Source organism: Lithobates pipiens, unplaced genomic scaffold (assembly GCF_037356315.1).
Source record: "Lithobates pipiens isolate NorthernLeopardFrog02 unplaced genomic scaffold, aLitPip1_a1.2 Scaffold_18, whole genome shotgun sequence".
NCBI classification, from domain to species: domain Eukaryota; kingdom Metazoa; phylum Chordata; class Amphibia; order Anura; family Ranidae; genus Lithobates; species Lithobates pipiens.
The window spans coordinates 627684719-627698889 of NW_027507758.1; the positions used below are offsets into that span (position 1 = coordinate 627684719).

At 45.6% G+C, this 14171-nt stretch overlaps 1 protein-coding gene across 1 annotated transcript in view; it reads left to right on the top strand.

The window, feature by feature from the left end:
* Positions 1 to 14171, top strand: part of LOC143986872 (uncharacterized) — a 106347-nt gene that overhangs the window by 58477 nt on the left and 33699 nt on the right. The window contains exon 12 of the mRNA XM_077485279.1: positions 11597 to 12319. Within this exon, the coding sequence (XP_077341405.1) occupies positions 11597 to 12319 (723 nt within the window). The remainder of the gene's footprint in view (positions 1 to 11596; positions 12320 to 14171) is intronic.

A 14171-nucleotide genomic window follows, 5' to 3' on the forward strand; every position in this document is an offset into this window, starting at 1 on the left:
AAGATGGCCGCCCGCCGTCCACGAGGCCCGCCCGCCCCTCCCCCCCCCCGGGTACGCGGCGTGCAGGCCGCTCAGCACCCCCCACAGTCCCCTGAGACCTCTTCGCCGGCGGGAGAGAACGATCCTCCCCGGGGCTACGCACCATACGAGGCGGCCGAGGGTCAGGCCCGGGAGAAAAACGCGCCGGAGGCCTAGACCTCCGCGCGCGCGGCAGCATCTCACCCCTTCGATCGTCCCCTTCGTTCGATCCGACCGCTCCCGCCATTCCACCGATCCGCGCCCGCAGCCAGTCCGGTCCACGCTCCTCCGCTTGACGACGCAGCTCCGCCAACAGCCGATCCACTTCCGACATGTTCAGAGGAGCAGCGACACAACTGCCTCCTCTCTGGTTCCCCTCCGACGGACTGACTCAAAGCTCCGCCCCCTCCACCTTTTATGCCGCTCCGCCCCCCTCCAGCAACGGACTCTCCCAGCTCCTCCTCCCAGCTTCTGCCTCCAAATGAACCCCTGCTGCCCTATCCATCCCTGTCATGCCCGGTCCTCCGTTATCTTCCTTCCAGTCATTGCACTCCGGGCCTCACTCTCTGTTCTGCCGGAGGGCTCTGCAGGGACACAGGCAGCTGTGGGTGGAAGCAGGAGCCGATGGTGACAGTAATGTGGCTGCGGAAAGGAGAAAGATCAGCAGCGGGAGCTCAGTGAGATGTGTCCTCTCATGGCGCTGTCCTGCCCAGTCCACCCCTGACTATAGTTTGGGTGATACCACCTCCTCCTCCACTCCCCTCACCCTTCTGCCAGTCCCCAATTCAAGACTCATTTCTGTCTGAATAATGTGTCTGGGTTTCAAGCAAAATATTATTCAGACCAACAGTGAGAATGGGCTGACAAGAGTCCAGGGGACAGGACACCATTTCTAGCCACCATGGATTTGTCGAGTCCTGACTTAAGGTGACCATAGAGACATGGAAATTCAGCTGGTTCAGCGGGGATCGGTCACATTTCCATCCATGTGTGGTCACTGCTGGATAAAAGTCACTCGATCTGCGGCTGCAGCCAATAGCTTCATCTCTGATCTGTGTATTCTGAGAGCGGAGGAGCGCCCCCCATTGTCAGAATACAATAGTGCAGCAGGGAGGATTCCCCCATCCCCCTCAATGTGTGGATGGGGGAATCACTTCAGTTTTTTTCCTCTCAGCCCGCTGAAAATATATTCATCATCAACTGATCCCCCGAAGGGGTTAAGCTACGTATTACCTCTTCTGCCACCAGATCCTGCAGTGTCTTCTCTCTGCATTAGAGGCAGTGAGATATTTCCCGATCGATGCAACCGGGAAAATGTCTCACTGCTTCTGATTAGCGCAGCGCCGTGCCGACTTCCTGGAGGGCTCTGCACGTGGGCTGTGCGAACACGTCCGAGCCCATCTCTACTCTGCATCCTTCCAAATGGAACTTCCTATCTGTATCTGACATCAATTCCTGTCGGTATTCCATAGAGACTTCCTGTCTGGGTAGAAGTGAGATCACCACCTTGTGGAGATCAGAGGAACTGCAACCCTGAGAAACATCTCATAGCGTGAACACGGCCTTGTGCTGTGTGTATGTACTGTATATCCTTATAGATGGGTCATCTCCACTCCCACCAAGGGGGATAGAAATATATTACTGCTCGGGGGGGAGACATTTTGGCCCCTTTGATTTTGCAGTAAAATTGATGTCAGATTTAGTCATGTAGAACATCTGTTATATGGATACAAAGAGCCCCAGCCGAGAGTAAAGGGTGGAAATGGCTCCTGATCCCCAGATTTGGGCAATTATGTCCCCAATATAAATAGAATAAAACCCGCGCTATGAGTAACAACTCAAATACCTACAGAAATAACTTATACCGGACTGCTGCTGTAACAAAGGTAAGTGTTCCCTTTATCACCTAGAAGAGCATTATGTGTCACAGCGCTGTCCTATTGTGTGTGCACATAAATCATCACAAATACACTACAATATGTGGAGACATTCATATATAAAGTGCTAGGGGCTCAAAATAATATTCCCTGAGAATCTACTGCCTCCACTTTACATCTACTTCATTGATCTTATGGTGTTTATCAATAAATTAAGTAAACTGGTCTATATGCAAATTCATACATACAACATAAAGTGCTTTGTGTTCAAGATGCTGTTCCCTGCAGATCTACTGCTTCCACTTTGCACCTACTTCTTTAACCACTTCAATACCGGGCCTATTCTGGCACTCCTCTCCTACATGTAAAAATCCAAATTTTTTTTGCTAAAAAAATACTCCGAACCCCAAACATTATATATGTTTTTTAGCAGACACCCTAGGGAATAAAATGGCGGTCATTGCAACTTTTTATGTCGCACAGTATTTGCGCAAGTATTTTTCAAATGCCTTTATCCTTTGAAGAAAAAAAAACTGTTTCATGAATTAAAAAAATAACAAAACAGTAAAGTTAGCCCAATTTTTTTGTATAACGTGAGAGATGATGTTACGCTGAGTAAATAGATACCCAACATGTCATGCTTTGCACACACTCATGGAATGGCGCCAAACTTTGGTACTTAAAAATTTCCATAGGCGACTGTTTAAATTTCTTTGCAGGTTACCAGTTTACAGTTACAGAGGAGGTCTAGTGCTAGAATTGTTGCTCTCGTTCTAACGCACATGGCGATACCTCCCATGTGTAGTTTGAATGGCATTTACATATGTCTGCGGGACTTGCGTGTGTGTTCGGTTCTGAGCGCGAGCTACCGGGGACAGGGGTGTTTTAAAAAATGTATTTATTTTTTACATAAATTTTTTTTTGATCACTTTTATTCCTATTAAAAGGAATGCAAACATCCCTTGTAATAGGAATCTATTGTGACAGGTCCTCTTTATGGAGAGATGCGGGGTCAATAAGACCCCACATCTCTCCTCCAGGCTGTAAAGCATGAGATCAGAAAGAAAAATTCACCAAACTCATGACGATCACGGCTTTGTTTACATGCAACATCAAGGCCGGGTCTCCGATGGTCATAGAGATGACTGGTGACCATCTGGTCACAAGAAATCTCTATGGTTGTCATCCGGCGGCGTGCGATTCTTTCTCTGGGCCCCCGATGGCACGGGAGAGCCCGGAGAAGCACCGGATGGTGGCGGGAGGGGGAGAAACATCCCCTCCCGTCACCTATAAGATCGATCAAGTGGTGGAGCTGCCGCCATGTACAGAATCGCCGCCTGCAAATAATGATCTCGGAATGATGCCTGTAGCTGCAGGCATCATTCAGATATCCCCGCACATATGACGGCGTGTGGTATTGAAGTGGTTAATCTTTTAATATTTGCTGCTATATTAAATAAAGTAAAAATCTGTCCAAATTCATGTAATCATACAATATTTTGTACTAAATATAGTGTTCTCTGCAAGTCCATCGCTTCCACTTTGCATCTTCTTCAATAAACGTATTTTGTTCTAAAAAATCAACCAATGAAAAGTTGATAAGGTGTAAAGTTCTCGGTGCTCCAAACTGTGGCAGCTGTAGTGTAGCCACGCCTTCTTCCTCCTCTTACACACGTGATGGTGAGGGCACCCCCTTAGTGGTGCTTCCCCACTCACCAGACTAATATGACTCCCAACTTTTCATCTACCAGAGTCACCAACATCCTTCACACTCTCCTCACCTCCGATGACAAAGGAACTGGATCCTCCTCGCTCACTCCTGCAAGTCTGCTGCGCTTTCTATCATCTCCACACTCAGAGCTCCGCCTCTTCCTACACACTCAGGGCTCTGCCTCTTCATACACACTCAGAGCTCCGCCTCTTCATATATACTTCGGGCTCCGCCTCTTCATACACACTCAGAGTTCCACCTCCTCATACACACTCAGAGCTCCGCCTCTTCATACACACTCACGGCTCCGCCTCTTCATACACACTCACAGCTCTGCCTCTTCATACACACTCAGAAATCCGCCTCTTCATACACACTCACAGCTCTGCCTCTTTATACACACTCAGAGCTCCGCCTCTTCCTACACACTCAGAGAGGAGAAAAAAAGGGAAGGATATACAGTACACACACACAGCACAAGGCCGTGTTCACACTACGAGACGCTTCCCAGGGCTGCAGTTCCTCTGAGCTCCACAAGATGGTGATCTCACCTCTACCCAGACAGGAAGTCTCTATGGAATACAGACAGGAAGTGCTGTCAGATACAGACAGGAAGTGATGTCAGGTACTGACAGACAAGACGTAGAGAGAAGACATTGCTGGATCTGATGGCAGAGGAGGTAATATGTAGATTAACCCCTTCAATGGGGAAGAGTTGATGATTAATATATCTTGTTTTTCGAAAGCTGGTCATACATAGTTCAGTTTTATTGTTCATCCAGTGGGATGAGTGAAAAAAACTGAAGTGATTCCCCCATCCACACATTGGAGGGGGATGGGGGAATCCTCCCCGCTGCGCTATTGTATTCTGACAATGGGGGGGCGCTCCTCCGCTCTCAGAATACACAGATCAGTGATGAAGCTATTGGCTGCAGCCGCTGATGGAGTGACTTTTATCCGGCAGTGACCACACATGGATGGAAATGTGACCGATCCCTGCTGAACCAGCTGAATTTCCATGTATCTATGGTCAGCTTAAGTCAGGTCTCAACAAATCCCAGGTCAGCATAGAGACTAGAAATGGTGTCCTGGCTCCTGGGCTCTTGTCAGCCCATTCTCACTGTTGGTGTGAATAATGTTTCTGCCTGAAACCCGGACACATTATTCAAACAGGAATGTGGCTTGGAGCGGGGCCAGGCGGGAGGGTGAGGGGGAGGAGGAGGTGGTATCAACCGACCTGTGAAGTCAGGGGTGGACTATGCAGAGATAGCGACATGAGAGGACTCATCTCATTGATCTCCCGCTGCTGATCTTTCTCCTTTCTGCAACCGCATTACTGTCACCATCGGCTCCTGCTTCCACCTACAGCTGCCTGTGTCCCTGCAGAGCCCTCCAGTAGAACATAGAGGAAGGAGCGGGACCGAATCTCCAACATGGCACCGCCGCATTGCCACAAAGATCCCCACAAGGTGCTGAGAAACAGGACTACAGGGTCCTTACAGGGGTGACCAGGACAAGCCTGAAAAGCAGCCAGCTAATAAGAAACCAGCCAGGGAGAGACATGCTGCTTTATGTACACAAGATGTCCTCTCCATCCACTCTGCTCTCACGCACTGCTGGGGGACACTCTCTACTCCCCATGTCCTGCATTCTGCACTCTTCTCCAGCATCCCATGTCTTGCAGTGACCTGTATGCTTCTCCGGTACCCTGTGTCCTGCGTTATGCAGTGACCTGCACCCCTCTCCGGTATCCTGTACCCCATGTCCTACATTCTCCACCCTTCTCCTGCATCCCATGTCCTGCAGTATACTGCACCCTTCTCTGGTACCAAGTACCCCGTGTTCTGCAGGGACCTGCACTCTTTTCCGGTACCCTGTACCCCATGTCCTGCATTCTGCACCCTGCATTACATGTCATGCACCCTTCTCCTGCACTTTGCAACCCATATTCAGCACCATCCTCCCCATGTCCTGCATTCTGCACACAGCCCAACATGTCCTGCACCCTTCTGCACCTCCCACCCCAAGTCCTGCATTCTCCACCCCACAAATGACTTGCTAATTACTTACCCTGCCCCTGGCACTGATAACCCACACGTCCCTTAAAATAAACTGTCTCCTAACTTTTTTAGCTCACTCCTAGATTCAAAAGCAAATTTGTCAAGCCCTTCCTTAAGTGACTTCCTCCCCTCCCCCCTCATCTCCTTCATTATTTAAGTCATGCTGAGATAATCTCCCATTGCCTGAGCAATATTCTCATTTGTCTCTGAGCTCCTTGTTGCTATTCCTCATCCTGCCTGTTGTTTCCTTGGATTGATTTTCTGTGTAGTGACCCCGGCTTCATCTCTTGGATGCGCTCGTCTGTTGCTTGTCCTGACCTTTATCCTGATTCCTGGATCTCCTCCTCATCTCTCCTCCATATCCTCTTACACAGCTTTTCTCCACACCTACAGTGATCCTGGGGGGTGGAAACTTGGCACCAGCATGCACCAAAATAAATCCCCACCAATAGGAGCCCTGGAGAAAATTGTCTTCTATTTACACGCCTTTCCTCCACACGTCCCCTGATCACATGAGAGCTTACTTTCACAGATTCCTGACAGATTTCTATATGGTAAAAGTCAAAGTTCACTCTTCAGTTTAGGAGAGGTAGGACGCACCCAGAAACAATGATTTGGTTTTCACAAGAGCCTCATAAAGAGGGCCCCTCAAATCTCCCCATCCAAATGTCCCTCCAGTCTATGTCCTATCACCTCACACCTCCTCTAACAATGCCCCTCCATCTGGCTTTTTTTTTTGTACTGATGCTCTTGGGATGTTGGCGGACCCTTGGCATCCTTACTACCAACGTAGGACTGTTGGTCCCGCGTTGTATGTAATGACATCAGAATTCCTGCTACAAGCTTTTATCCTACATAGTGTGGGGGTAAATTATACCTCAGTCTCCAGTGGGGCTTTAATAAAATGGAAACCTGAATGGTGAGGTGAGGAGGATTCTGGGAATATCATTAAAATTTTACTATTTGTGTTCAGATCTAGAAGTTTCTTCCTGTGAAGTCTGGAGATCATATGACCATCACATTGCCTCAAACTCCCTCCCTGATAGAATAGAGAAATACAAAGAAGATTCTAGAAGTCACCAGAGAGATCATCGAGGAGAGGTGAGTGGTGCTGGAAATTCTGGGTCATTATCCAGTAACAGGCAAGGGATGTGTCTGGATGGTGACTGTATCATTGTGTGTGTCAGGTTCCTATAAGGTATCAGGATGTCACTGTCTATTTCTCCATGGAGGAGCGGGAGTATTTAGAAGGATCTCTACAAGTACATCATGATGGACAATCAGCCGCCCCTCACATCAACGGGTACGAGGAGACTTTATTGTAAAGGAGAGAGCAGTACGGAGGCTCCACCTAGATCCCTCATTATCTGATAAACACATAGAAACAATGTATTCAGTCAGTGTGTGTGTTTCCTACAGATGGATCCAGTGATGGGAACCTACCAGAGAGATGTCCCCGTCCTCTGTATTCCCGGGATTCCACACAGGAAGATCACACCATCCCTCACCATCATCAGGTAGATGAGGAACAATCACTGATAGTATCATTAGGATCTGTATATTATCTGCATTGTTACCTTTTGATGTCATTTTTATTATATATTCAGAGTGGAAAACTGAGAGATTCTAAAATTGAAGTTAAAGAAGAGATAAAAGAGGAGGATGATGAGGATGGGTTGATGGAGGAGTCAGAGTTTCTAAAAGAACACAAAGATCTGTACCAGTACACCATGGTGGAGTCATCCAGCTACAGAAACCCACCAGAGAAATGTCCCCGTCCTCTGTATTCCCGGGATTCAACACAGGAAGGTCACACCATCTCTCACCATCATCAGGTAGATGATTGACAGTTATTGGTAGTTCTGATTTATACACAGCATGTTTGTTACAATGAATGTTTAATTTATATATTCAGAATAGAAACTTCGGGGGTGATAATATTGTTTTTAAAGAAGAGTATAAAGAGGAGGATGGGGAGTATGGAGTGATGGAGGATTTTTCAGAAGGACACAAGAGTAAAATGGAGCCACTGAATATCATGAACCCACCAGAGAGATGTCCCTGTCCTCTGTATTCCTGGGATTCCACACAGAAAGATCACACCATCCCTCACTGTTACAAGGTTGGTGGGAAGGAGCTTATAAAATAGAGACAATGTGTGGATTTTTTATGTGATGTCACAATAATAAAGATCATAATTAACAGATGATATTCACTCTCATTTTCTTGATTTAGAGTGGAGATCCAATTGATATAGAATTTGAGGTCAAAGCAGAAGAAGAGATGTATGCAAGAGATGATCAGAAATCTATTGATGAGAATGGAATAACGAGGACATTTATAGAGGAGGAGACTCGTACAGAGATCAGAACAGGTAGGTCATTAAAACTAAATACATTCCTCCAACCATACTGCTCACTGATTGGTCCAAAGTAGGGTGGAGACTGTGTGATATAAGCCTGAAATCCCCTGGTCACTTTCCTAAGCTGTGTTTCCCAATCCTGTATTCTTGTATTTCTCTCAGATAATCTTCCTTCTCTGTGCTGCAGACGTAATTTATGTATCTAGACTGGATTTATGGACATTCTGGAGATCAGCGGACAGCAAAATATTAATTTTCACCATAGATGTTACTAGACCTAGGCACCTGGGGTATGTGCTTTTGGTCTTCTGCCCCATAGCCGGGTATGGCAAGATCTCTCACAGAACAATTCTCTCACCGTTACTTGTTCTGTTATCTGCTGGCTGTGTCGGGTGGATGTCTGTATAGTCTCAGACCCAAGTCACTGAGTGCAGTCTCAGGAGATGGGAGGCAGCGGTGTGGGACCTCTGCAACTTTTCTGATGTAAAAAATGAATCTACTACTGAATACCAATATTATGAGTCCTGACCCTTACATTATATAATTTATATTGTACATTACATGCTCCTGACCCCTACACTATATACATCACTTTGATACTACAAAATCACGAACTGTTGTATTCTATAAAATAAGTTGTACATTACATAATCCTCACTTTTTTGCACCCATTTTCTACCAGCTGGACATTTTATGTCTGATGATTTGATTGGAGCACAGACTTTTACATGTTGATAATAATGTGATAACATCCTAAAACTTTGGAACCTTAAACAGAAAGTGATAATGAGGGAAGAGTCAGTAACCCAATGATGGTGGTCCTCAGCATCAGTCCAGTCTTCATTTTGGTTGTTCTCCCCCATCCTTACTCTCTGACCTCTGGTGGGGCTCAGCCCTGCTGTTGTTCATGACTAAATCATGGACTAAATAAGAAAGTGCAGGACTTCTTGTGTTGGGAAAATGGCAATGAGTGATAGAGGGGGTGGGGACACTCGTCTTATAATCCCCTCATCACTGTCACTCCTATAAAAGACAGTTCTTGTTGTTTCCTCACTCTCTGACTAAGGTCCAAGAATAAAGAAATTAGCTGGTAGGAAATTCAGAGATGTCGGGTTGAAACAACTAATAGATTATGAAAATAGTTGTCAACTATTTTCATAATCGATAAGTTGGTCAGTTGATTAATTGGCCCGCATACAGAATGCATTATTTCTTTACATATCAGAAAATACAGCTCAGTACACCATCCATACATGTCAATCAATGTCTGAGAACGTGAATGTGTGAGGGGTAATGCCTCATGGGACATGTAGTCCTGGGCAAGAGAAGGAAGCAAGTGATTCTAAAGGCAGAAGTTTTTTTACATTCCTATAGGGGAACTCTATACTATACTTTGTGGCTTCCTGTAAGGGAACTCTATACTATACTATGTGGCCCCCCTATATGGGAACCCTATACTATACGTTGCAGCTTCCTATAGGGGAACTCTATACCAGTGGTGGCTGGTGCCCAAAATTTTTTGGGGGGGCACAAACTAGCTGAAAAATACTGAAACTCTTGTGGCCATCAATTGCTGCCACTGTGCCCATCAATTGCTCCCACTATGCCCCATCAAACACAGCCACTGTGCCATATCAAATGTTGCCAGTGTGCCCCCTGCTGGCCCGACGTCTGCCCTTACCTGTCTCGGTGGGACAGCTCCTCGATGTCTTCTCCTGCCCTCTCTTCCCATCCTCTGCTATGCTTGGATGCCTGGCGTCCAATCACAGCGCCTGTCCTTTCAGCCAATTAGGTGATGGGTAACAGATCTGAGCACCTGATTGGCAGAGAGGCAGTTTAGTGTTAGAAAAGTGAATGAATATTCGCTTTCCTAACACAGCTGAGTGACCTGCGAGCGCCCAGCATGGCGCTCGTAGGTCACCTTTTTATGAAGCTTATTAGAGCTTATGGCTCTAATCAGGTGCTTCAAAACCACCCCAGCCCATGCTGTAATTCAGTTGCCCTTTGCCAAAAAGGGGCCACATAAGGGGTGGCAGCGGCGGCCATAGATTCATGCAATGCATGAATCTATCTATCGGTGCTAGAGGAGGTGGCAGGAGAGAGGGAGTGGTGCCTGTGCACCCTTATGGACGCACCACCACTGCTCTATACTATACTTTGCACCTTCCTATAGGGGAACTCAAACTCTGAAGGTAGGAGGAGCCAGAAGTGCCAGGGAAGGCCCAGAAGAGGAAAATCAGGGCTGCTCTGTACAAAACCATTACACAGAGCAGGTAAGTATTACAAGTTTGTTTAAAAAAAGAAATCCAACATTTACAATGACTTTAAGGGCTCTGTGCAGGGAAGATCAGCATCTGAACCCAGAGACGCTGATAAGCTGGAGGTGATATAAGGCATTACTGTTATATTTAGTATTGTGCATTATATTTAAAATGATTATAGCCATGAAAAAAATTCTCAGCTTTCAGTACTACTTTACCCACTTCAGCCCTGGAAGATTTTACCCCCTTCCTGACCAGAGCACTTTTTACAATTCGGCACTGCGTGGCTTTAACTGACAATTGCGCGGTCGTTCGACACTGTACCCAAACAAAATTTGCATCCTTTTTTCCCCACAAATAGAGCTTTCTTTTGGTGGTATGTGATCACCTCCGGTTTTTATTTTTTACGCTATAAACAAAAAAGTGAAAATTTTGAGAAAAAAACAATATTTTTTACTTTTTTGCTATAATATCCCCAATTAAAAAAAAAAAACTGAAGGGGGGGATGAGCTTCCACTGACTTGACAGCGATCACTGCTCCTGATCACACAGAGCAGTAGATCACTGTCATGTCACTCGGCAGAATGGGGAAATGCATTGTTTACAATGTCCCATTCTGCCGCTCCGTGACAGGATTGTGGGCCCCCGGCGGACATCGAGTCCATGGGACCAATGGGCACGATCAAGGGGTTAATTGTGTTTTCCCTCAGTGTGTTCTAACTGTATGGGCATAAACCAACCTTTTTTTATGTTTTTATCCAATTAATCTAATCAATAATCGGCCAACGAATCAATTATGCAAATAATCATTAGTTGCCGCCCTACAGAGGACCCATTTACTAGTTACCTTGAGGGTGGAATTGTAAGATCATCAGAGACAAAGCTGCCTGATGTGGGTGGAGTCCTGGTTTAGGGGAACCAATCAGCTCATGTCTAGTAATAATCTTTGTATTTCTATTTTAGTAGATGGACGGGAGATGAGGAAAACCTCAGAGGATTGTCTCACTTTGTCTCCAGACTGTAAAGTAGAAGATGAGGACATCACACAGTATACGCCAGGAGAAAACCCGACTACCTCAAATGTCCATCCGGCACCACACAGTGTAGATGGATCATTGTATTATCCTGATGAACCTCAGACTGTGAGGGACGGTGCCGTCCTTCCAACAGATAAGAGGTTTTCCTGTACTGAGTGCGGGAATTGTTTCCCCTCTAAATACTATCTTAATGTTCATAAAAGATCTCACACAGGAAAGAAAGCATATTACTGTCTTGAGTGCAGGAAATGTTTTGTAAAACAATCACAGCTTGTCAGACATCAGAGATCTCACACAGGGGAAAAGCCATATTCCTGTACTGAGTGTGGGAAGTGTTTTTCACAGAAGTCCAGTCTTTACACACATCAGAGATCTCATACGGGGGAGAAGCCGTATTCCTGTACTGAGTGCGGGAAGTGTTTCCATTCTCAATACAATCTTAATGTTCATAAAAGATCTCACACAGGGGAGAAGCCATATTCCTGCCCTGAGTGTGGGAAATGTTTTTCAGTGAAGTCCTATCTTTACACACATCAGAGATCTCACACAGGTGAGAATCCATATTCTTGTCCTGAGTGTGGGAAATGTTTTTCGGTGAAGTCAAATCTTTACAGACATCAGAGATCTCACTCATGGCAGAAGCCGTATTCCTGTCCTGAGTGTGGGAAATGTTTTTCTCAGAAGTCTGATATTTACATACATCAGAGATCTCACACAGGGGAGAAGCTGTATTCCTGTCCTGAGTGTGGGAAATATTTTTCACAGAAGTCCAATCTTTCCATACATCAGAGATCTCACACAGGGGAGAAGCCATATTCCTGTCCTGAGTGCGGGAAATGTTTTTCACAGAAGTCTGATCTTAACCGACACCAGAGAACTCACATGGGAGAAAAGCCATATACCTGTCCTGAGTGCGAGAAATGTTTTTCACGGAAGTCTGATCTTTACACACATCAGAGATCTCACACGGGGGAGAAGCCACTTTCCTGTCTTGAGTGAGGGAATTGTTCCTCACTGAAGTCCTGTCTTCCTGTACATCAGAGATGCCACACAACCCTCGGAGGGAGGGATTAGTGCCCTAAGTTCAGGAAATGTCTTCTATATGAATGTTGCTGGGCATCACAGCTCTCATGTGGGGAAGAAGCACACCCTGATATACACCTCAGATATACTCCATGGCTGATCTTCATCATGTAATAAGCTGTTCCAGGGGTGTGGACATTTTTTTTAAAAACGACTTGTCCAAGGCACTAAATAGGGGTCCCAATCTCCTTGTCCCTTATGACAATCTCCTTGTTCCTCATCTACCAGAGAGCTCAGCAGCGGTGTGGAAGTTCATTGAAAACTACAAGCTGATATCGACAAAGGACAGAACTCTGTGAATGAATGTCAAGGCCGTGCTCTTTTCATAAAGTGACAGCCAGTACGGGGAACTGAAGTCACACAGAGGGCTCGGATCTCTGAGCCGCTGCAGGAACATGTAACATGTTCCTGAAGGTGAACGTTTCCTTTAACCCTTTCATTGCCAGAGGCAGTTTTGTGCCCACGTGTTTAACCACCTAAATACTGGACACTTTTAACCCCTTCCTGTCCAGGCCCATTTTCAGCGCTCTCGCAATTTGAATGACAATTGTGCGTTCATTTAACACTGTACCTATGACATTTTTATCTTTTTTTCCCCACAAATAGAGCTTTCTTTTGGTGGTATTTGATCATCACTGGGATCTTTATTTTTTGTGCTACAAATAAAAAATAAAAACAAAATACAAAATAATGTGAGGAGAAGGCACTAATATGTAGCACTGATGGGTGGCACTAATGAGTTACTGACAAGCATCCCTGATCAGCAATGATTGGCATCACTGGTGGTCATCGCTTTAATAGCCCCTTATTGGTCTTTGGTTAAGTGTTTCAGAAGAGGGCTGGTTATAGAATTATCGCTCTCATTCCGCTGTGTGTGGTGATATGTAACGTGTTACAACGTTTTCAGGTGTAGGCGCCCCATGTGTGAGTTTATGTTTGTATATGTGGGGGCGGGGCCTCAGATTTTTTTTTTGGGGGGGAGGGGTTAGGGACGCCTTGGCAAAATACTTAAAAATTGCCCCAAAATTGTATACAAGCTGGAGGGTGCATGCAGCCTTTTAGTTACACAAAGTCACAGGTTTTCATTTTACACCATTACAACCTTCTAGCTGCCAACCTCCTAATGACCAATGACATCATGAGCTGATAAGGAGGATGTCAATTGCCTGAATATCATCCTTGTGTGACCCTCCCCCGCCTCTCTCCATCAGATTTGGGGTCTCATTAGCTGAGTGATGGAGAAAAACTGAGGAAGAAGAGAAACATTGGAATACCAGTTTCAAAAAGTGTATTTGCTTTGGAAGAATAAATCACTTCTAGCGCTGGGTGTTCTATGTGTGTTGATGTTGCTGCATTATGTAGAACTATTAGAATAGTTTTTACATTTGAGATTGGGGCGCCTTGTGATTGTCCAAAATTTTGGAGGGTGCCTCGAGACTGTCCATCATGTGATGATTTTTTGGTGACAGGCTCTCTTTATTGAGAAAAATGTTTGCCCAGGGTCCAATCAATATTAAAGATGGCCCTGTTCAGATCCACACTATATATATATATATATATATATATATGTGTGTGTGTGTGTATCATCATCTGCTGGAGATAAAAGACATCACAGTGACTATGGAGGAAGAGGACGGACATGACGGGGGGTTACTGGGTGTAAAAAGAAAATAAGATCTTATTACCTCCTCTGCTGCCACTTTCAAAAATGTCTCCTTTGTAGCTCATGGCTAAGGATGAGCTCAGGCGTGTTCGCAACCCG